The sequence below is a fragment of the Melospiza melodia genome, chromosome 6 (assembly GCF_035770615.1).
Source record: "Melospiza melodia melodia isolate bMelMel2 chromosome 6, bMelMel2.pri, whole genome shotgun sequence".
Lineage (NCBI taxonomy): Eukaryota > Metazoa > Chordata > Aves > Passeriformes > Passerellidae > Melospiza > Melospiza melodia.
The window spans coordinates 13002357-13024541 of NC_086199.1; the positions used below are offsets into that span (position 1 = coordinate 13002357).

At 47.8% G+C, this 22185-nt stretch overlaps 1 protein-coding gene across 2 annotated transcripts in view; it reads left to right on the top strand.

The window, feature by feature from the left end:
- The first annotated feature begins 1203 nt into the window (after positions 1–1203).
- BCL11B (BCL11 transcription factor B) overlaps positions 1204–22185 on the top strand; it is a 91334-nt gene continuing 70352 nt past the window's right edge. The window contains exons 1-2 of one of the 2 annotated variants that reach the window (XM_063159989.1): positions 1204–2318; positions 15814–16179. In XM_063159989.1, the coding sequence (XP_063016059.1) occupies positions 2261–2318; positions 15814–16179 (424 nt within the window). In that variant the 5' untranslated portion in view covers positions 1204–2260. The remainder of the gene's footprint in view (positions 2319–15813; positions 16180–22185) is intronic. The other variant, XM_063159990.1, reaches the window with a different exon arrangement.

Here is a 22185-nt window from a genome sequence, read left to right on the forward strand (position 1 = left end):
TGGCAGCGCCGGAACGCGAGCTGCGAGCGGGCGGGCGGGCGTGGGGAGGGAGAGGCAGATTTGCTGGAGGAGGCGAGAGCGATGCTGTGTAGCCAAATTCTCCTCAAAGCTGATTAAGGGCACCGAGATTAATTCTGGTCCCCTCAAGACTCGCATGCGATTTAATACGAAAATCACTCATTTAACGTGGAAAGTGAATGACACGAGTGCGGCGCGGGTCTCCAAGTGGGCTCCGGGTACGGGCTGGTTCCTCGGTTTTCTGCTCCATCTGCCTCCGAGCCCCCAGGCCTCCCCTCTCCCCGCTCCTCTCGCCCTGGCCAGACCCGGTGCTGAAAAGCTGTTTGCACCGAACTGTTTACTTATCGGGGGAGGAGGGAGAGAGAGAAACAATCTCAGGAGATGGGCAGGGAGAGCGGAGGTAGAGGGGAAAAAGTTGGTTTCCAAGAATCTTCCAAGTTAGAAACGCACGCAGTTGTGGGCATTTACCTGCGTGTGAAATAGAAGGACAAGTGCACTGGGATGCAGCTCCTGGGAGCTCGGCGTCTCTCCGTTCGTGGCTGAGACTTATTTTCTCCAAGGAAAAATAGTCTCTGCCAGGATTTTAAGGGAAGGGGGGTTGGGGGGGGGGTGGGAGAAGGTCGGAGCGTGTGTGCGTGTGCGGATCGGGTGTGCGCGCGTGTCCCGCTACCATCGCACTTCGGGTAGGGAGAGAGGAGGGGGAAAAAAAAATCCCTTTCCCCAGCCCACACAGATATTTGTGTTGTTGTAAAACTGTTCGAAAGAAATGCAGGGGGAATGCGCTCGCCGCCGAGGAGCTGCGGCGGCGCCTGGAGGGAAGCAAGAGCAGCCCGCGACCCCCGGGGAGCCTCCGTTCGCGGGCACGGACGGAGGGAGCGCGACCCAGCGCCGAGCCGGGGCGGCGGAGAGCGATGAGCGGCGGCGGGGCGGGGGCGCGGGCGGGCAGCGCGGCACGGGCGGGCAGCGCCGCCGCCCCCCGAGCCCCCCGCGGACCCCGGCGGCCGCCGCCGGCCGAGCCGCCCCCGCTGCGGCCGGCGCCGCGCTCGGGGAAGTTTGGCCGTGCGTGAGGATGCGGATTTATTCCTTCCCCCCCGTGTTTCCCTGGCCGCCGGCGCTGGAAGCGGCAGCGCACAAAGCCCGGAGCGGCGGCGAGCCCTGCGTGTGCCGGAGTTGGTGTGTGTGCGGTGTGTGTGCGTGTGCGTGTGCGGTGTGTGCGGTGTGTGCGAGTGGCGTTTCTTGTTCTCTTGCAGGGTACAATGTTAAAAAGCCACCGCTAGTCGCCCCCAGTGCTCCTACTCTCTGGGTCTTTTTGTCTCTAGTGCAGATTAAACGTCACGTCCGCACTTGAACTTGAATTTTATCCCATTGTACAGAGGCAGCCCCAGCCATAGAGAGACAGAGCGCTCCCAGAGAACCAGGACTCCGCCATCTTCACATTGCAATATATAATAGTAATAGCCAGCACCAGCCCAGCTGCACTGGGGGCTTCCTTCCTTCCAGTCCCAGTGCCAGGCGAGGGGGAAAGAGTGCAAAGTGGTGCAGGAGCACTGGCAATCCAAAAGCACCAGGGCAAAGCAGTGCCACTTGAACTGGGAAAGAGGAGACACAGTTTCGGCTACCCCTTTTCAAAAAATTCTCTCAATATATCTACCCAGCAAGGGTCAATCTCTGAGAAACATTTTTTTTTGGCGATTTTTTTTTTTTTGAGTGGGGGCTATCCCAATTCTAGTACTTTTCTTCTTTTTTACTACAGTTTTTTTTTTTTTTAATTTTGATTTTTTCTTTTTTCTTTTTTTTTCCTTTTTTTTTTTTTTTTTTTTTTTTTTTACCCTCTTGGTGGAAAAGCGCACTTGCTAATTTGCCAAGCACTCTGGAAAGAGGGAAACAGAAAAGTGTCACTGGCGGTGCATATCCTCCTAAGTTCAAGAAGAGATCTGGAAGTCCAAGTGGCAGAAGCAGTGGAGAAAAGACACTGTGTGAAAGAGAAAGAGAGCGAGAAAGAGCTTTTCCTGATGATGATGATGATGATGATTTTTAATTGAGAGGGAATCCCAACCAGTGCACCACAGCAGCAACAAAAAGGAGGCGGTTTTTTTTCGGTTTTGATTTTTTTGAAAGAAGAACTCGATAAAGAAGAAGAAGAATAAAGAGGGGACAAAAAAGAGGAGGAGGATCGGCCCCCCAACACATCCCCCCAAACCAGTGCAGCTCTCCAGGCGATGCCAGTGTAAATGCCAGGGCAATGTCCCGTCGCAAGCAGGGAAACCCGCAGCACTTGTCACAAAGAGAGATTATCACACGTAAGTTTGAACTTGGAACCAGACCGAGCCGAAATCGAGAAGCAAAATTAGGGAAGGGGAGGAAGCGGTTGGGGAGGGGGGGTGTGTGTGTGGGGGAAACTCCAGCAGCAACCAAAGCTGGTAAATGACTTCAGAGAGAGGGAGAGGAGAAGGGAATTAAAGAGGGGAGGGGGGTGTGCGGCTGGGGGGGATGGGCTGGGGGTGGAGGGGGGGAGAAGCCCGAAGTTTGCCGTGCGTTTGTGCAGCGGCGCGGAGGTGAGGCGGCCGGGCGGGCGGCAGGGCAGGCGGCGTGCGGCGGGGAAGGAGCGGCCGGCGGGCCGAGCGCGGGGCAGCGGCTGCGGGCGCGGGGGGCGCGGAGCGGGCAGGGCGCTGCTCCGGGCCGGGCCGGGCCGCCCCGCCGGGGCTCCGCTCCTCGTCCCCCGCTCCGGGGGCAGCACGGGGCGGTGGGAAAAGTTGGCCGAGAGCCTCGCCTCGGCGTGACAGCCGCGGAGGGTGGGGGAGGAGGATCAAGGTGGGCAGCGAGGGAGGGAGACGCGGAACGGCCGGGGGGACTTAGCGGGAAGCACATGGAGACGCCGGGCCGGCGGCGGCGGGGCCGAGCCCCCCGGCACCGCAGCGCGGGGCAGGTAGACGGCCAGCTGCGCCCTGCCCGCCCCAGGTGCAGCGCCGGCGGGGGAAGAGCGCTCTCCGAAGCGCGGGGCAAGGCAGAACCAGCTCGGCTGGGGCTAGAGGCAGGGCAGGGGCTGCCAGGGGCCGGCTGCAGGCGGGAGCGTCCGTCGGTGGCGGGGGGCGCGGGGAAAGCCGAGGCGGGCACCGGGGATGGAGTGCAGGAAATGCGGGTCGGGCAGCGGCAGGGGCTCGCCTGCGGGGCAGGAGTGGAGGCTGCACTTTGCTGAAGCTCCCATTGTAAGTGAAAATACACACATATACTCCCACCCGCCGCCCCCCCCCCCAAAAAAAAAATAGGGAAGGAAAAATAGATCGGGGGGGGGGGGAGGGAAAGAGGCATCCCCCCTCCCCCAGCGCCAGAATCCCCCTCCTCCCCGTTCCCACCCCTACAGCTCCGGGAGAGGGGCGAGCGCCTCAGGCAGAGTAGGGGGCAGGTCCCCGAGCGGGAGCCCCGCTCCGCCGCTCCCGTCCCCGGGGGCCTGTGCCGAGGGGCGGGGGGGAAATGTGGGGGCGCCTCCGGGGCGTGCGGCCCCCAGCGCCCCGCGCTGCTCCGCCGCCTCCGGGCACGGGCAAGGGGGAGCTCAGGGGGGTCCCCGTTTCCCCCCTATAGCACAGGACAAGTTTGGGGGGTGGTAAAAAAATGCCCGGCGAGCCCGATCGGACCCCGGCTCCCCCCGGCCCGCAGGACGAGTCCGCAAGTTGTTGTGCTGCGGGGGGCGGCGGCTCGCACGGAGCCAGCCCGGGGCTGAGCCTGAGCCGCGGAGGATCCGAATATTTATGTTGAGATTTTAAAAAATTTAAATAAATAAATAAAATATTTCCCCGGCTTCTCTCCCCTCCCCTGAAAGCCAAGAATAGGAGCCATCTGCCAGGAGCATTTGGTGCTTGCGAGCTCCTCTCTTTCTTTGTTACCGGTGATAAATTTCTGTTTGTAAGATTTCCTTGGAAATCGAGATATATACGTGTATATAATTTTTCCACCTCCATTGGGATTTTCTTTTCATAGCGGAGGGCTGTTGGGGGACGGTTTGAGTTCTGAAATATAAAATTCTTTCACTGTTTCTGTTTTTTTTTCCATATATATATATATATATATGTATATATATATACACATTCATACATATGCATATATATATAATATGTATTTTTAAATGTGCGTCTTTATTTTCTAAAAAGTACCCCTCACCCCACCTCCAGCCCATCAGCTGGTGGAACCTTGATGAAGATGCATCTGGTACTCAGCTTTTTCTGGGGGGGTTGTTTTTAATTCATTGTTATTTTGGAACCAGATTTGCATCACCATAAAAGGTGGATTCCCCCCTTCCTCAACTCCCTCCCCTTCGTTAATTGCATTTTTGATTTTAACCATCCGGTTTGGAAAATGTCTTATCCTTTTTGTTGATGCCTTCTTATTTTGCCCTCCTTTCTGTTTTTAAATTCTTTTTAAAAGAAAAAGCATCAACAGCCACCTAAATCGCCCAGTGTAATTTCTCCCACTTGTTTTCTGTCTCACTTGCGAGGAGATGTGGGGTGTTGAAAGGGGGTGTGCGGAAAATCTGTTTTGTTGCGCACGTCTGAATTTGTTTCAATGGGTGAAACATTTCTTTTCTCGCCGCTGTTGCTGCTGGGGAGGGGGGGAAGGGGGGGTGGAGAAGAGAGTCAGGTAGGTTTGTTATTCCAATTTGATCTCCTTTTCCGATCGCTTTACTTGAAGGTAAATAATGAGGCAGGAGAGTATTCAAAGGTGCCGAGGAGCTGCGCGTACAATGGCTTTAGCGGGAAGGCTGGGGGAGGAATGGAGAGCAGAGCAGTACGAGCTTCCCTCCCTCCCCTCCTGTATTTATCTATCTCTCCATCCCGAGGAAGCTGGCGGAGAAATCAGGCTGCATACTGAACAGAGGCAGGAAAAACCGAAGGTATCCAGGGGAAGGAGGTGGTGGGAGGCGGGGGGGGGGAGCTGCAGCGTGGGGCTGGGGCTGGGGAGCAGGAGCAGGAGCAGGAGCATTTCAGCATTTCAGCGCACAGGTCTGAGCCTCAGCTGCAGCCTTGCGCGAGAGGGGGTCGCAGTCTCTGCACTCCTTGGCAAGTGTCATTCATGGGGGAAAAGCAGCCAGGCAGTGTCCTCTCTAAAGGGGAGTTTGGAAAGTAGTGGGCAAACAGAATTGGGAACCAAAGCACCTACAACAGAGTCAAGCCCAAGCCAAGCCCCCAAAGCCAGGATGAAGTGATACTGTTTTCAGAAATCTTGTTTTTATGTTGTGTTTATCTTGGGCTCTTTTTGCCCTGTCTCCCTTTTTAGCATCTGTAAGGGGAGCTGCATTTCAGGATGGATTGGAGGTCTCTGCCAGGCAAGGAAAGAGATGGGGAGAGAGACAGAGAGAGGGAAGGGTATTCTGACACTGTTCAGCTGGAGTTTATTTGGTTGCCTCCACTTGGTGTTTGGAGAAACGTTTAGATCCTGAGTGTAAGACAAACAAACTCAAAAAGGAGAGAAAGTGCAATGTTGCTGTGCTCCAGAGTTGCAGTATCTCATTAGCACAGTGGTCTTTGAGGCTGCAAAACGGAGTGGCCTGCCTGTGTTTGCCAGGCTCACCCAGGCAGCCTTGAACCGTGTGTGAGCAGGACAAAAGAAAGAGGTGAAACACATGGAGAGGAAAAAGAAACTCTGCACCTTTCTCCACTGCTGGTGGACAGAGCAAATTTGGCAGCCAAGCTCATTTAAATGGGTGGACAAAGCAAAAGAGCTGATTATGTACAGGAGAGGAGGCTGAAGTGTTGAGCTGCTCTGTGGAAAGAAATGTTATTTTGGTTCTGTTCAAATTGCTGATTTTCCAGCTTAAGATCTTCCATTTTTAACTTAAGAAATCTGTTTTCAAACTAGCCCTGCATTTTGCATTTGAAGGAAATGTGAAAGGCAAGAGCATGTGAAAAGCTCGCTGGTAGCAGTTTTGCAGAAGGTGGCAAAGCTGGAACATTTCTCTAGAGCAGCAGCAAAGATTGAGAGGGAAAGGCACAGGAAAATCATACAGTTCCAGGCAGAGAACCAGGTTTCCCAAGGCAGGTCTTCAGTACCTGGTCAACAGGTTTCCTAGGAAGAGCAATAATTTCCTGTATCACTTTGTTTTGTATGCAGTCATTAAAAATCATAACAAAAACCCCTATGATTTTTTGCATGTCAAAGTTTTGCAAATTGCTCCAAGGAGCTTCTCTTAAAATGCATTTAGATTTAGTGCAATTAACGCACTTTCCCTGCAGAACAAAACCCACACCAATGTAATCAACTCTAATACAAAGGGAATGTAAGCTGTGACTGAAGAATTAGAGAGGAAATTACTATTATTTTAAGGATGGATGACTTTTTCATAATACCTGCATGGCTGTGCACAGAAAAGCACAGCCTTTTAAAAGACATCTCATGTGTTTACTTTAAATAGGACAGGGGAAAATAAAGGTTGTATGCTGTCGACTTCCAGATTGTCTTTCATTTGAATATATTTGTACTGGACTTACAAAATAAGTCAAAAGAATACTGGCATATTTTCATAGTTTCTGTTCTTTAAAAATATTTTTTAGAACTGCTGCAGAGTAATAGGTTGTGCCTGTGGGTTGTTCTGCCCTTTTTGGTTGGTGTGTCCGGTGGCTTAAATAGATAGACAGTGGGTGAGAAACCATTTTGCAGGTTTTTTTCTGGTCGGCAGATGCAGAGCATATTTTGTCAGGCTTTTTTAAATACTGAGAAATAAAACTCTTCAAGATTCCACAAACTGGCCGCCTTTAATAGAAATGGTGGGAGCCCTTGTTTTGCACAAAATGCGTGTTTCTCTGCAGAACAAAGGGTTGTCTTGTGGCATATTTGGCAATAATTATGACTTAGAGAAGTGTGCGCTCGAAGAAGCAGCACAAATTTTTGATATCATTTATAGACTCTGCTTGACTTCAGCTGCTCGTCCCAGGGCTGAGCTGGCCGCGAGCAAACCTCTCTTGCTTCCAAAACGCCTCAGCACGCGACATTCAGCTCGTCTCCCGCATTTCCTACCTGGATCCCTTTGCCCTTTGTGCTGTTTGTTGATGGAAAACACTTTCCAAAATAAACTTCGGCGGCTGCCGGAGCCTGCCGCGCGTCCCGGCCGCCAGTGGCGGCGCTTGGCGACTAGGGGGAGCTCCCAGCCCGTGCGATGGCCGCGCCGCGGGACGCGCGGGATGCGCCGCCGAGCCCGCACCGCGCTCCCAGCGCCCGCCCGAAAGTTGTGCTATTGATTTCCGTGCCGAGATCTATACGGAGCTAGCCGAGAGAGGCTGGCAGCGAGACGAATCTGTTTTTTTAACTAAATCGCGGCTGATTAATTGACTCGGGCGGACAGGGTTTTTTAATTAAAATTAGTTTTTAACGGTGCTTTTTATTGTCAACAGACAGTGTTTAAATTCTCAATTTGTTGCTGTCAGATAGTGATGGGGGTAATGATACCTGCACATGAGTGAGTTCCTGCGTGGTGGGGAGTGGGGGGAACCCAGGGAGATCCGTATGTTTGTTCCAGTGGATGTGAAAACACAGAGTGAAGAAGCTGGAGTTGTAGGGCAAGATGTGTGCAGCAACAAAGCAGGCACACGTGTACAGAAATTGGCATCTATTACATATCAGAAAGCCGCATGTACTTCTGCAGAGAGGATCTGATATGAGACAGTTTAACGTACTTTGATCCTTAGAGCAAACTGTCTGTAGTTCCTACAAATGAAAATAAGCATTCTTTCTTTTCTAGAGGAATAAACACAAAATCACATCTGTCACGTAGAAGTTGCTGCTGAGCAGCTCACGGGTTTCTCCGACGGGCTTGTGCTGTTCTCTGCTGCACTCGGCTTGTGTGTCGTGGGCAGACTTTAGCAGGACATTTTCCTCCCCAAATGTATAATTTAGTGGCATGCACACGGGGAACTTTGGATATGTGTTTCACTCATCCTGAGAACTCCATCGAGCTACAGCGCTATTAACACAGCAGAAGTGTCTTCTTACTTTTAGGGTGCAATATGTGCATGGAGGTTATCCTGTGACAGGAAAGTGAGCTTTATTCTAACCTTCAAGAGAAGTAAATTAGGTCAGACAAAGGATCAGGGCTGTCATCAGCTGTACAAAAACCCTTCACTCTTGGGTAGAGAGGACCAGTAATTTATCTGATGATTTCTCTACTTCATTTATTGTTTGAATTGAGGTAGTTGGAAGCGTATAGACAGCAGCCAGCTCATTTGACAGACTGGTAAGCTGTAGAGCACAGTGCCTGGGCCGTTGCTGATGCTAGTGTTGCACAGCCATGGGGAAAACCTTCCCTTCTCCCCTCCCAAAACCTCAGACTTCACTTACTGTGGCTTTCCTTCCATTGCATGATTGTTAACTTTTATCAAGAGAAACAGCTATCCCTCTCTCCTCCTCCCTTTCCTCTACCCACCAAATGCACACACACACACGCTCCCCTTCCTCTCTCTCCCTCCTCTGCTTCCCACCCTTCCCACTCCCTCAGGTCGAAGCCTGGTGGAAAAGCCTCCCTGCGGAGACCTGTCACCCCAAAATGGCTCTCAGACTCCTCACCAGAGCATTTCCTACTCTTTGGTTGCAGTTTGGTTTCTCTAGGGTTGCAGTGCAGCTGTTGGTTGAATTTAGCCTCCCTTCGGTACTGTCCAGAGAAAGCATGTGGAAAAATAAAGAGTGACTGGGGCTTACCCACATGCTTTAAAGTTAGCAATTCCACTAAAGCACTTGGTGAAGCATCAGCATCGTCTGTAGACGGATTTATATGTATGTATCTTTTTAATGAGGGAGGAAAAAGGCATCAATAACTGCGTGCATTGATAAATGCATGATTCATTCAGCTGCTCGTACTATAGCACCTTCCTCCTTGGTGTTTATTTACTTTTTTAAAATGTATCTGGGCAGGCTGCACACCATTTCTCGGCACTCAGCTGCAGCCTCAGAGGCTCCTGAACATCAGTTAAATTTTCTCGCTGTCTGCCCTGCTTCTCAAAAAGCTGTTGCTTGCTCAGTGCTGTAGACCCTTGCTGGAGCTTTAAGTAGCAGCTTATTTCTTTGCTTTTCTTTTTTTTTTTTTTTTTTCTTTGCTTTTCTTTTTTTTCTTTTTCTTTTTTTTCAAAGCATATATAAAAAATGCCTAAAGCAGGCTATTCGAAAACAAATTAAAGTAGAGGGACACACTTCATGCATTGCAGGCACGCGCCAGTAGAAGGGGGTTAGAAGAATATAATCATTTTACTGGCAAAAGTGACACCAGATCGGGGATTTGATTAATGGTGCAGCATTCACAGGGACTTAGTTCTGTATTTTTGACATATGCAAGTCTTTTGTGTAGTTGCCTCAGTGCAAGAAATTCCGTTTTGTTTTTTTCCTGGAGCAGCTGATAATTTGTATGTGTGCTGGATATGCCCAAGGTACTTTCCAAAGACTAAGCACTAGACAGCACAGTACAAAAAAGGAATCCAAAGTTAAGGGAGAGGAAAAAAACATACTGGTTTACTTAACTTTTTTATGACCCCTTTTACTAAGCCACTGGAAGAAGCCATAAATTCGCTGAATGTTATAATGAGTATGCTTCAATGAAAGTATAAAAAAAAAAAGGCTTAAGAAAATCGTATATGACCAACAGTGTGCAATAAGCAATTGAAAAATGCAATCTCTTTGGAGTCTGATATTTAAGAAAGAACAGATCTGTTGTGTGTTTAATACATGCTCAGAACTAATTACTTAATTTTGATCATGCCTTTTAAATCCTTGGGTAAGAATCTCTGCTTCCAGTATTCTTTTCTATGCCAGTTGAAAGCCTGTACCCAAATACTGCTCCTTCTCCTTTTGTGGCACCGAGCACTCCTTTCTCTCCTTGGTTGTCGTTTAGTTTTAAATAAAACAAATGTATTCACTGGGGAACAAAGAGTGCTTTTATATCACATCATCACATCCCATTTTATCTGCAGAGATTTACAGCTTCTGCAGTCTATAGAAGAGCCTATACATTTTCTGCTTTCAAAAGCAGTAAATATTTTTTTATGAATGTATCGTTTACTTAAGAGATACACTACTCTCTTCCGTAACACAGTACATAGTTTCTGAAGAAATAACATCAGACAAGTGTTGGAGATTTGTGCAGATTCTGGGATATTCTTGTCTTTTGTCCTATTTGGGTTCCGGCATGGTTATTATGTCATTTCCCTACTTCTTTTCCCTAAATCCCGATGTGTTGAGTGTCTCTTTGTGGCAACGCTTGGGGTTGTTCTGTCTCAGGTGTGTAGGGTTAAACTGCTGTGAGGGTTAAACTGCTTTCTGAGAGATTCCGTTTTCTGCAGAAGGTGTCTGAGGTAGCAGTGCTGCAGCACATCCTTCCCCTCGCAGCCCTCTGCGGGTGCCGAAGCCTTGGAGTGGCCGGGTCATTTCTTGCACCCTCGGAGCCCCGCCGGTGCCGGTGCCGGTGCCGGTGCCGGTGCGGTGTCGGTGCGGTGCCGCTGCATCCCGGCCCTGGCCCGGCACCTGCCGCGCTCCGCTGCCGCTGCCGCCCGCACCTGGCGCCGGGGACGGGACGGGACCGCGGCTCTGCGGCCGCACCGGGGCCGCGCTCGCACGGCACGGAGGGGCACAGCCTCGCCCGCCGCTGCTCCGGCTGCCTTTGTGCACTCTGCACACATGCCGGAGAAGCGAGGCACAGTGCGGTCCCCTGTGTTTTGGGGGCTTCTCCGTCGAGTTGTCTCTTTTGGCAAACTTAGCCTCAGACTTGCATTTAGGAAAAAAAATTAAATACCACAAACAACTGCTTTGCAGTCTTCAGAAAAATTAAAAACTGGTGTCAGATAAGCGGTGCCTGGTACCGCTGAGTGTGATGATGCTGGTGCAATATGTAGGCGTAATCTCAGCTGTGCACCTTGTGGCTGCAGGGAGCTGCTGGGATGCTCTGGAAGCAGGTTATTGATAAACTTCGACGGCAAAGCGCCGCACTGCCCGCTCTGAGCAGCGTTAGTCTTTGTGCAGCAAGGATCCTGACACCGATCTCGGTGATAACCCAGCCTGAGAGCGTGTGATTCGAGCTACTTTCCGTTAAGCATGTTGATGTTACAGTAAATGTGACATGTGGGTGTTGATTGAAGGGACATAATTTTCAGGCCTGCTTTGGGCCAACACCCTGAAGAGCAAGTCAGTCCTTTGTGCTCGCTCCCCAGCTAGGCTGAGCTCTCTCTGGCTGTGCCTTCAAGACAGCAGTGACTGAGGAGAACAGAGTGCTTGACGTGCTGCAGCACATTTTTAGGCAGTATCCCGTACCTGGCCACCAGGAGCTGTGTCCCTGTGGTGGACTCTGGGCTCCCCCAGCTTGTCCCAGAGCAGAGTGGCCCCTGGGGTAGCCTGTGCCTTGTCCCCCAGGTGGGCACAAGGGTGGACAGAGGCTGTGGCATGGTGCTGGGGCAGGCAGGGCACCCAGCAGCACCTCTGCAGTGAAGGCACTGGCAGCTCTTGCCTCCACCACCCCGCTATTGATTCGTGCAGAAAGCAGCCATGGGGGGGAAGCTTCACATGCAACACTTTGGCCCCACACCAAAACATTTCCTCTGCCCCCTTTGCCTCATTTTGATACTGTAGAACAAGAAAAATAAGGAAAAGAATAGGTTGGCAACTTCTAGATCCTTTCTTACCCTGGTTCTGCAAAGCAATAAAAAGACAAGAAAATAAATGATTGCTGTCTGGACCCAGCCTCACCCAAACTCTGTGAACAAGCATCCATGGGTCTGTTCTTTAAAGCCTTGGAAATGACTTTTAGCAAAACAGTCTTTTCCACTATTAATGGGTAAGATTTTGAGACAACTGACAGCCAGAAAGTAGTTAGCATTTGCATTCACTTTAATACTGGGCATGAGAGCATTGTTTGCATGGGGCACATATGCTCTAATGATGTCACCACGCTGGAGCAGGAGCGCTGGTGGCTTTGTGACAGTGCCTTTATGGAATTAAGAGGTTTGTCCACTGTATTTTGGTGCGGTAGACAGCCAGAGACTTTGGAGATGCTGCTTAGAGTCCAGTCAGCAAGTGTAACACTTTTTTTTTTGAGTAAAGCAAATGATTTAGATTGTCCGGTTGCTTTAATTTCAGAAAGCCATCACATAACAACTGTGTCACTCATGTCCCCAAAGGTTGCCCATTGCCAAGTCACTGTGCTCCCTAGGCAGGCAGTGCCAAGGCAATGCTCTGTGTAGGAATCTCTGGATGCAGGGAAAATACTGGGCACACCTTAACACGCCTGAAAGAACCAGGGCACGAGTCCTGGCTGGAAATAGCTCATTTGCTTTTTTTTTTACTTTTCCCATGTAAGCGACATGAGATGTTTTCCCTCCTCCTATTTTGTGTGGCCTAATTTCTCCTTCTTAAAAATAAAAATTAACTTAAAATAAATACTTGTGAATAAACACCCTCCTCCTACCTCTAAACCCATCTACCAACAACAGCAATAAAACCACAGAGTTAAATTCAAATAATGTGAAGCGACTCATTTTAAACCCACAGACACAAGCAGAGTCAGAACTTTAGATTGAGACTGGCCTAAATTGCCCCACTGGTATTAAAGGGCTCCTTAAACAGCCTAAGATCTTGGCTGTTGTATTAACCAGGCATGACCCAATGCGTTATGGGCTGGACTCGCAGGCTTTTTTCTCTTTCCCTTTGTGGGTTTTAAATCTCTCCTGTAATGTTACTTGAATATAGTTACTGTAATGTTACTTTAATGGCTTAATTGAGTTGTCAATAGGAAGCCTTTTCTTTCTTGTGTTTTTTTTTTATTCTGTGTAAAAAAAATAAATGCAAATTGACATGGATAAAATGCATTTGAAGATCTATTCAGTATTTTGTTTTTCATTCTTTTATGTCTGTTTTCCATGTTGTGAATAAGGGGATGTAATATAGCTTTCGCATTGTTGGGTGAATAGTTGGTCGCATGATTGATGATTTATTAAGCTCAAATCAGAAATAGAGTTGAGTAAAAAAAAAAATCTTTTGATAGTTTGAAACCCAATTACTACTGATCACGAGGGCTCGGCGTACCAAGAAAACGAAAAGCTGATTTTTGGTGATGTGACGACTGCCAAAATATGAAGGAATACCAGATGTTATTTTAAAAAAGTGCCATTGCAGAGTCCTTGGAAAGAGAGAGTGAGCGAGTGTAAGCGAATAGGCATATGTGGATTTAACTAATATTCAAATGAAGTGTAGAACTGAAAAGAAAGAATTCGTAACAGTTTAGCTGTTCAAACCTCCTTCATGTTTCCACAGACGCCTGGTCAGGACCCTTATCAATTGCAGCAATTTTGCTACATTTTCAGAAGAGCACGATCTAAATCACAGGCAAAAAAAAAAAAATCCTCACATCAAAAATATAATAAAGTTGAGATCTGTGCTTTCTTTATATTTGTTACATATATATAAATGCCAAAATTCAGCCTTTGTAATTTAAGACACAGACTTTAATCAAAAGGATTTACAGGAATGTTAGTGAAAGTAGTAACAAGCTTTTCTCCTGTGCCATCTTTTATTCTTACGACCCTTGGTTCAGTTCCTGTTTTCGTGTTGTCTTTTCCAGCTCTTTGTCCCATCTCTCACTTGTGTATCTTTGTGCCTGTGTGTGCCTCTCTGTACAGTTTTTTTAAATATTTTGACACACTCTTCCCCCTTAATAGGAATTCTGGCTACAAATTGCGTGCACGTTTCTAAAAGACCCTTTTCACAGTCCTTTTCTTTTGGCTCTAAAATGATGTATATGTAATTGGTAATTAAAGGTGCAAGCTCTCTTCAATATAAACAATATTGCTCAATGTTAGATCATTAAAGGGAACTGCAGCACTAAATAATTACCTTTTGCATCGTGACACACTGTTCGCAGGTATCCGCTGCCTTCCCCAGCAGTGCCTTTTCAGCACAGGGTTATAGTCACATTTTCACTAAGGCAAGGAGACATCTTTTCATTATATAAATTGGTGAATTAATTGCTTAGCATTGTCTTCAAACTCCTTTTAAACCTAGATTAAGAGGAAAACGGTAATTAATGATTTTCAGAATGGGTGAGTTGGGAAGCATAAGCCTCCTTGTGCCCATGGCTGGCTCCAGCAGGATGGTCCATGCCTGGGCGCTGCTCTGGGGTCCCCGTCCTTTTCTGCTGCCGCTGCTGCTGCCGCTCTCTGCTTTGCTGTTCGAGAGCTCTGATGCAACTTGTAATACAGCTGGTAGATATGCTGATCAGTTATTTATTCTGGAAGGCAGAAATGGGAGTGATTCTTTTTCTAAACTACCTTTTTTCGAGGCTTAACCATTTTAGTTGCCAGGCAATGCATTCTACCTTCTACCTCTTGCCTCTTGCCCCTTTTCTATATGTTTCTTGCTTTTTCATTTTTTTGTTTTGTTTTTAGTTTTTTTTTTTTTTTCTTTTTTTTTTTTTTGCAGTAGAGTGGGACAAAAATCCTTTTGTTTTCAGAGTGGAGAAGAGCCCAGGTCTGAATTATAACATCTGTCTCTCACAGTCTTACTTCTTTGCGATATTCATGTTACTTACTTTTCCCAGGAAATCCACGAGGAAACTAATAGAGAATGTTTTTCATCCTATTCCTTTAATCCTGATTCGATTAGAGGTCTCAGTCACTGATTTACATACTGTTAGTTCCTCTGTTTTGTTTAGTCCAAATCCTATAGTCCTTGCAGAGGCAAACCAGCCTTAGGCAAAAGTCAGTGGAAATTTTGCCTGAGTAAAGTCCAAGGTTTGTATGATTTGGCAGTTACATGGCAGAATAAGAGAAAACAACAAAAAACCATGTTTTGCCCCAAGAATGGATTGCGATCCACAATTATTTTATAGTGTAAAAATTATCTTCTAAATGCTGATTTAAAACATACTGTGTTTTATTAATTGTGACATGAAAAGTTACATATTTCCTAGAAAATGATTCAAGTCACCCAGAAATTCTTTCCCAGTCTTTGGGGGTAAAGGTAGGAAATTCAACATGTCTGTGGACAAGATTTAAACAAAATCTTTTATTAGCCTATGTAGCAATGGCAGGGTTTTTGGCATTGGAAAAATAGAGTGGAATATTTCAGGCTCAGCCAATATTCCAGTGCATTAAATAAGTGCCTCGTTCCCTTTCCCACTGTACACAGTTTTGAAACCCCTTAACTGCTCATGAGACCATACCCTGCTTGTGTTATTCTTGCTAGTAGTTTTTTTGTAATTTCTGCTAATGGGTGGTCATTTAATCTTGCTGGTAACTCTGTAATGGGACAAGGTGGTGCTAATTTTGTGTGTTGTGGGGAGCCCAATCCTGCTAGTTGGGTGCATAAAAACTTTTCCCCTCTCCCTGAAAAAGAAGGAAAGACTTGGGTGCATAAGCTTTGCTGGATGGGGCCTTGGCCAGATGGCTGGGAGACGCGGAGGGAATGAGAAGGTGGGATAAAAAGAGAGGAACTATTTCAGAATGTGACTCGGGGCTCGAACGCTTGCAAAATGGCTCTTTGCTGATATCCTTGCAGTGCTGGCAGCAGTGGGAAGGAGCTGTCAAGAAAGCTATGCCAGGTCAGCCTTTCCATTTTGTTTCAGGCAGGCTTGGTTGCAAAATATATTGAAATCATTCTGGGAGAGCGGAAAAGCTGAAAAATAAAAGAAAGATCTAATCAGGCTTGGCTCCTTTGAGGGGGGTGCGGGGAGGCCGGGCCTCTGGTGATGCATCCTTCAGAGTCTGTGAACGCTCAAAGCAATCTCTTTCTCTTTTCCCCTCGCCCCTTTCCTCCCTCTTTCTCCTTGTCCATGCAAAGCAGAGGCTGACCATGTGGAACCGGCGCTGGCCGACGAGGACGAGAGCCTGGCAATAGCAGACCCAGGCGGCATCGGCATCGCCGCAGGCGGGACAGACCCCGACCTGCTGACCTGCGGACAGTGCCAGATGAACTTCCCGCTGGGAGACATCTTGGTTTTTATAGAGCACAAGAGAAAACAGTGCAATGGCACTGGTGGTGTCTGCTATGAAAAGAGCATGGATAAGAGCAGCCCTCCCCCCTCCTCACGCGCCGAGCTCAGGAAAGTGTCAGAGCCAGTGGAAATCGGGATCCAAGTCACACCCGATGAAGAAGACCGTCTTCTCACGCCTACAAAAGGAATTTGCCCCAAGCAGGAGAACATTGCAGGTACAGCACGTTTTACACTCAATCAACTTGCCTAGGTAATCTTTTAACTAGAGTCCTCTAGAAAGTGCCATGAAACAGGCTTCAGCAACACGTCTTTATAGGTGCCATCCATCTGGAGGATCCTCACGACTCTGCAGGGCTGTCCATGCCCTGTTTAATTCTTTGTAGCTGTCTGTGCAGGGCCAGCTGCTGGAGAAAGGGGCCTCTCAGGCAGCTGGAAGAGCTAAGGGGCAGTCTGTACATCTGGCAAAAGGCAGAAAGTTTGGGTCAGAAAACATTTCAGGAGCATCCTTAAGCAAGTAGGAGTGGCAGAGGGATAGGAGACTTTGTTGAGGTGCCCAGTTCAGTCCTGTTCCAGATACCCTTTGTCACATGCAGACTCACTGGGAAGGGCTGCATCTTGACGCTAGGAAAAATCCTCTTCCCATTGACTGGTAGTGGAAAGAAGATATTTTTTTTGTGAGGGCTAAAGCAGGGTTTCATTAAATCATTTATTTTTCATTCCCTGTGGTACATGTCAGCTTCCTGGCCTGCACTGCTGCCTGTGCTGCCTGTCCTGGGTTTATTTAGATGGCTTGGGTTGGGTGGGTAACACCTCCACTCTCATGCACACCCCAAAGAGATCTTCTGAATAAGGATACAAGGGCACAGGCTGGCCTGGGTGAGCAAATTGCAGGCGTTTCTTTTTCTAAAACTCTCACATGTGGTGAAGTTAACGTTCATTCAGTGGGCCTCCCCCCCTCAGGCGTGGGCAGGCAGGTGATGATTATCCACCTAGGTGAGGTGGTGTGCAGTGGTTCCTGCAGAGTGCCTGGCATGGGGTTTCTTCCATCAAGCAGGGTGTTTTTCCTCTCTGCAGTGGTGAAAGGATGACTCTCCTCCCTGCTAGTGAGTGGGGGTTTTATGTCACACAGCAGGATCTCCCCTCAAACGGGCCTTTTTTGTTCAAACCGACTGCATCCCATGCAGAGGACCAGTGACAATCTGCCTTTGCTGCCACTATCCCGATTTATCTAGGAATTGTCCTATGGGATTAGATCTGACAGTCCAGGATCCTGCCTGTGGCAGAGATGCTCCCATGAGGGGATCCCCAGAAGACAGGTGAGAGGCTCCATCTTTACAACTGAAGCTTAAGAGATTTCTGCCTTTAGTGTTGGAGATGTCTGAGCCAGTCCCCAGCATCTCTGACAGGCTTGGGCATCACATCACTGAGGGTGTAGGCTTTAAAATGCTGCAGGCTTTGGATCTCCTGTCTTTTAGGACAGGGTGTATAATTCCCATTGACTACACTCTTTTTTTCTGAGAATATTTTTTGGGGTGCAACCACCACCCTGACATGGGGCAGCTGTCAGCTCTGGGAGCATTAGCTGTGGCAGGCCTGTGCTGCAGCATTGGAATCAAACCTACCGTGAGACCTGACCCCGTCTTTTCCTCATCCTTTTTCAGCTCTCCTCATCCTTTTGCAGTCGTGAATACATTTCTTGGTAGAGATGATTGCATCAAGGTGTAGCAGATTTGAGGGCTAGATTTCCTTTCCATTTGGTAGGAGCAGAAGGGAAATATTCAGGACCTTCCCTCATCTGCTGAAGGCTGCCTGGGTGGTGCTGAGCACTCCCAAAAGCTGTTGATCTCTGTGCGAGCTGATGGTGCTCAGCCCCTTGCAGAGGGTGTGCAGTGCTTAGTAAGGCTGGTTTAGGAGAGCTCTGCTGCAGTTGCAGTCCAGAGCTCATCTCTTACTAATCTCTGTCCAAGTTCAGTCCACAGTACCTCAAGGGTTACGCCCAGAGCAGAGGGTGCTGTCCCATCCCATCTTCTGTGGGTCAGCAACAACATAACCAAAGCTTTTGCCATGCAGAAAATCTGCTGAGAGGTCATGAAGGAGATGTTCACACGTGGAAAAGGCATAAAAAAAATTAAAAGCCAATCTGGAGCACCTAATCTCTTTCAGACTAAACTGAATATCAAATGAAAAATATGTAGGAAAGATTTTGAATTGAGAAAAATAAAAGGGTTTATCATTTGATTGGCATTTTCTCAGCAGTGCATGGAGATAGGGACATCCACTAAACAGTGCTGTAATAATACTTTCTCAATTAGGAGCCCAGCTCTGAGATAAAAAGGTGCAGTGTCCTTCCATATTTTTTTTTAATAGCAGCGGATAGTTTTCAATAGTAGGATAAAAGCCTCACATTACAGCCATGGAGGGTAGCCATGAAAAACCCACAGAAGTCATTCACTGGAAAGGCTTTAGTGGGATATACCAAACCCCTTATTTATATTTCAATAGAAAGGCTTTCTGCATTAGCCAAGAAAATCAGAATCTGCATTTAACATTAAAGGTATTTCCCAGTGAGCGGCTGTAGAGCATTGTTGTTAGATTTGTTAAAAAAAGAGACTAAATACGATTTCATAAAAGGGAAACTTAATCTCTAAGGCAGCTTTCTCCTACCCTGCCACCCCCTCTCTTTATTTTTTTATTTTTTTTGTAATAATGCAACAGCCTACAGTATTTTTACTTTATATGTGACGAAAGATATTCTTAGCCTTTCTGTACTGCGACAGGAAGAATGAATTTCTTTATTCCACTAAGAAATATGTAAAATAATCCCTTAGAAGTATGGGGAGATATGTTTGTTCAAAGCATTTAAAATGTTATTTTAATCAAAGGCACAAAACACTCTACATGCTGTGTCAGCTAAAGGAGACCATTACATTTTAACAGCAAATCATGTTCTTTTTCCCCCTCCTAGCCAGCCCCCCCCCTTTGAAACTAACTTTTTTTTTTATTAAATAAAAAGGCAAAAAAGATTAAAGAATAAAAAAAAAACTTCAGTGGCTCAAATGTATAAAGTAATTTAATATGGTGGAAGCATTAATTATTTTAGCTTAATTGAATTCTGAGGACTGCAGTAGTTGCATTTTTGTAGACAAGCTCTGTTTATTATTTCTTTGTGTAGATTAACAGTAAAGGAAACATAGATAACTTTCAGTTATTTATTGTAAAATAAATGTGTCAATTCATGTGTAAAGCAAGCTGTTCAAAGATAATTGAGTCTTTGTATTTGAAGAGGGAAACCAGAAATCACCCACTCGCCACTCCGGCTCCCTGAAATATGCTGCCACCACTGCTGTCCTCGAAGAGGTTTCAGCTCCTCTCCTTGATCCTGTGTTATTCTTGCAGACCTTCTTACTTGGTCAGAATGATTTGTAAAGCCTTCTGTCGTGTGACTAAGCCACCAGACCTTGCAGCTTCCCAAGGCTGAATGCTCTGAGGGTATGTCAAGTGCTGAGCTTGGCTCTGCCATTGTACCTCTCGTAGCTCTGGGTGTGAGGATATTGGGATGCAGAAACCGCGCTCACTATTCATCCTGGCACAGCGTGCTCCTCAGGTCTTTCTTCCTCTCTTTTCTTTACTTTCGTGGTAGCTCTTCTTGCCCCAGTCACTGAATGCCTCTTGACCACACAACAGACCTTGTGCTGCTTTGAGGGACACGTTGAGGCAGAACTCAGGAGCCCACGAGAATTTTTATGTATGCAACACAAATCTCCGACAGACAGTTCTATATTCCAGTGGAAACAAAGGCAACTTTGTCTCTGCAATCAGCTTTTAAAGATCTTCTGATAATGAAATCTGTCATCTCTCCCTGACTGGTAACTTGCAAATCCAAGTTTTGGAGGTGTTTTCATTTAGTTACCACTGTCCGTAAGATGTGTGGTAGCATGTCAGCTGGCACTGGGAGGACGTGACTTGCTTAGGAGCAGTCTGCCCTGTGAAGGTTTTTTTTTCCTGTTTTTCAAATTGGCTGACCTGTTTGAGAATCAGTTCTGCCTCTTGTACAGAGGGTGTGATAGTATCGAAGAGATGTACCAGATTGTTGCACAGCAAAACATAACCAGGCCAATGAGTTGGCAAGCAGTTATCGGTCACTGCTTCTTTTATTTCACTGCTGGCAGGTATTTTGGAAAAAAATAGACCACTGTTGTATTTCATACATCTTTTTATCTTTCATATTTATCAGATCTTGGGCATAACCAGGTGACCTGTCCTGGCTGAAGAATGACCTGGGAAGGTGCTCCCACTGTCGTTTCACTGATGGTATCTCATCTCTTCCCCGTGGCCCTGTGCTCTGTTTGTTAGCAAGATTCTCTGAAACTTAAAGTCAAAAAAAAGTACCAGCCGGCTTGATTTTAATGCTGAGTGGTTTTAATGCTAAGCACCCCAGCAAAGAGGAGGGAGCCTCTGTGGAGTAGGCACTACTTGGACCAGACCTTCTCCAGATTCACTGGCAGGTCTGCACCTTCAGGCCAGCAGATCTTCACAAACATAAAACTACAGCAGCAGCACAGGTTCACTAAGATGGTGAGATAATTCTTGCAAAGATAGTGCTAGGAGAGGGGAGGGGGGTGATTGGAATTCCTCATTCATCCTGTCCTGGCCACCAGTGCTGGGCTCCATACATTGTACTAGATGTACATCATGAAAAAAGGCTCCCTGTCAGAGGCAGGATTTAACTGCAACCCCTGCTCCATGAATGTTCATTTCAGGCTTTTGAATGGTAAAACTGCCAGTGAGAGAAACTAAATAACTCGCATGTGCTGGAAGCCAGAGATAAACACCGCTGCAGGTTGCCATGAAATGGGCTATTTGATATATTTAGAATTGTTATTTTTCTCCAAATTAAGATTAGTTAAATCCATGTGTGTTGTGTGAGTGACTGTTAACTCAATGGCATGGATTATCCTTTTTTCAAATCTTGACAGCTAATTATTATTGCTGCCTACCCTGAGACATTCTCTTACAATGTACCATTATGGACCCGTGCACCCACATTTAACTGCAGGACTCAGACAGCCGGCGTGATGCCTTCACACGTGCGGGGAGGGAAAGGAGAGCTGAAACAGCCCAAGGATGGCCACGGTGACATCAGGCAGGTTGGGAAGAGGCGCTCTGAAGCTGAGCTGGAGCAGGGCTTGGTGGCTGTCCCCTTCCCAAGGCTGTCATGGCACCAGGTGCTGCTACCAGAACCTCCCTGCGGTAATGGGTCTTGCAGGGGTGACTTCTAAAAGTGAGGCGAGGAGAAAACAATACGTGAAGAAAAAGAGGCTTCTAGGAGTATGTGGTGACAGTGCTTGAGAAACTCAGCTACAATCCTTTTCATGAGGCTTTTCCAGGCTTGTTTCTGCCTTTGAATTTGCTAGGGTTTTCCTGAGTGCAGAGGAGTTACCTGGTCACCTCCTCCTACTCCTTTGCTGCTTCAGCAGGTATTTAGCAACACGTTTTGCTAATTGGTGTTGCTGAACAGTAAGGGGAGGACACATGACACAAGGAAGGTGTCAACTGACAGTGCCCTGAGAGTGGGTTAACGAGCAAGCTTCCAGCCCCTGGGACCTTGTTGAGGTCCTTGCTGGGGTGTGGAGAGAAAAACAGGCAGGATGATCTCACCCAGAGCCCTGCTTGCACCTGCTTGGGTGGGGGTGGAGGGCATGCCTGGGGAGCTTGGCTCTCCTCTGGCGACAAGGCACCCTGAGGCCACAGGAGCAGCCTGCAGTGGCAGCTGCCCTCCCCTGGTTTGCTGAGGCTTCCAGCTTCAACAAGGGCTGCTGAAATGTTGGTGGCTTACAGTTTTAAGGCTGCTGGTGGAGGTCAGCACGGGGCTCTCCAAGGAACATGATTGTGCCCCTGTGGGAGCTCCTAGGAGAGGGCAGTGTGGAGGGTACCTGTCAGCACGTCACCTCCAGGGCTGCAGCCGCAGGGCAGCGGTTCCAGTGTCTCTCACCGAGGCAGCAAGTCACCAAGGCGACCCTGCTGACCCCGGCAAGAGTTAAAGGTGAGAAACCTGACAGTTACAAAACTCTTCCTTCCCCTTGTTTGAATTGCACCACACCCTGGGGCCCCACTCCAGCACCCTCAGCTCCGACCCAGCCCGAGGCCACCAACCACCCTCTCCCTGCTGCCACCTCAGCTCGTCCCAGTTGTGTCCTGCCCAGGGTCTGGCCCTGCCAGGC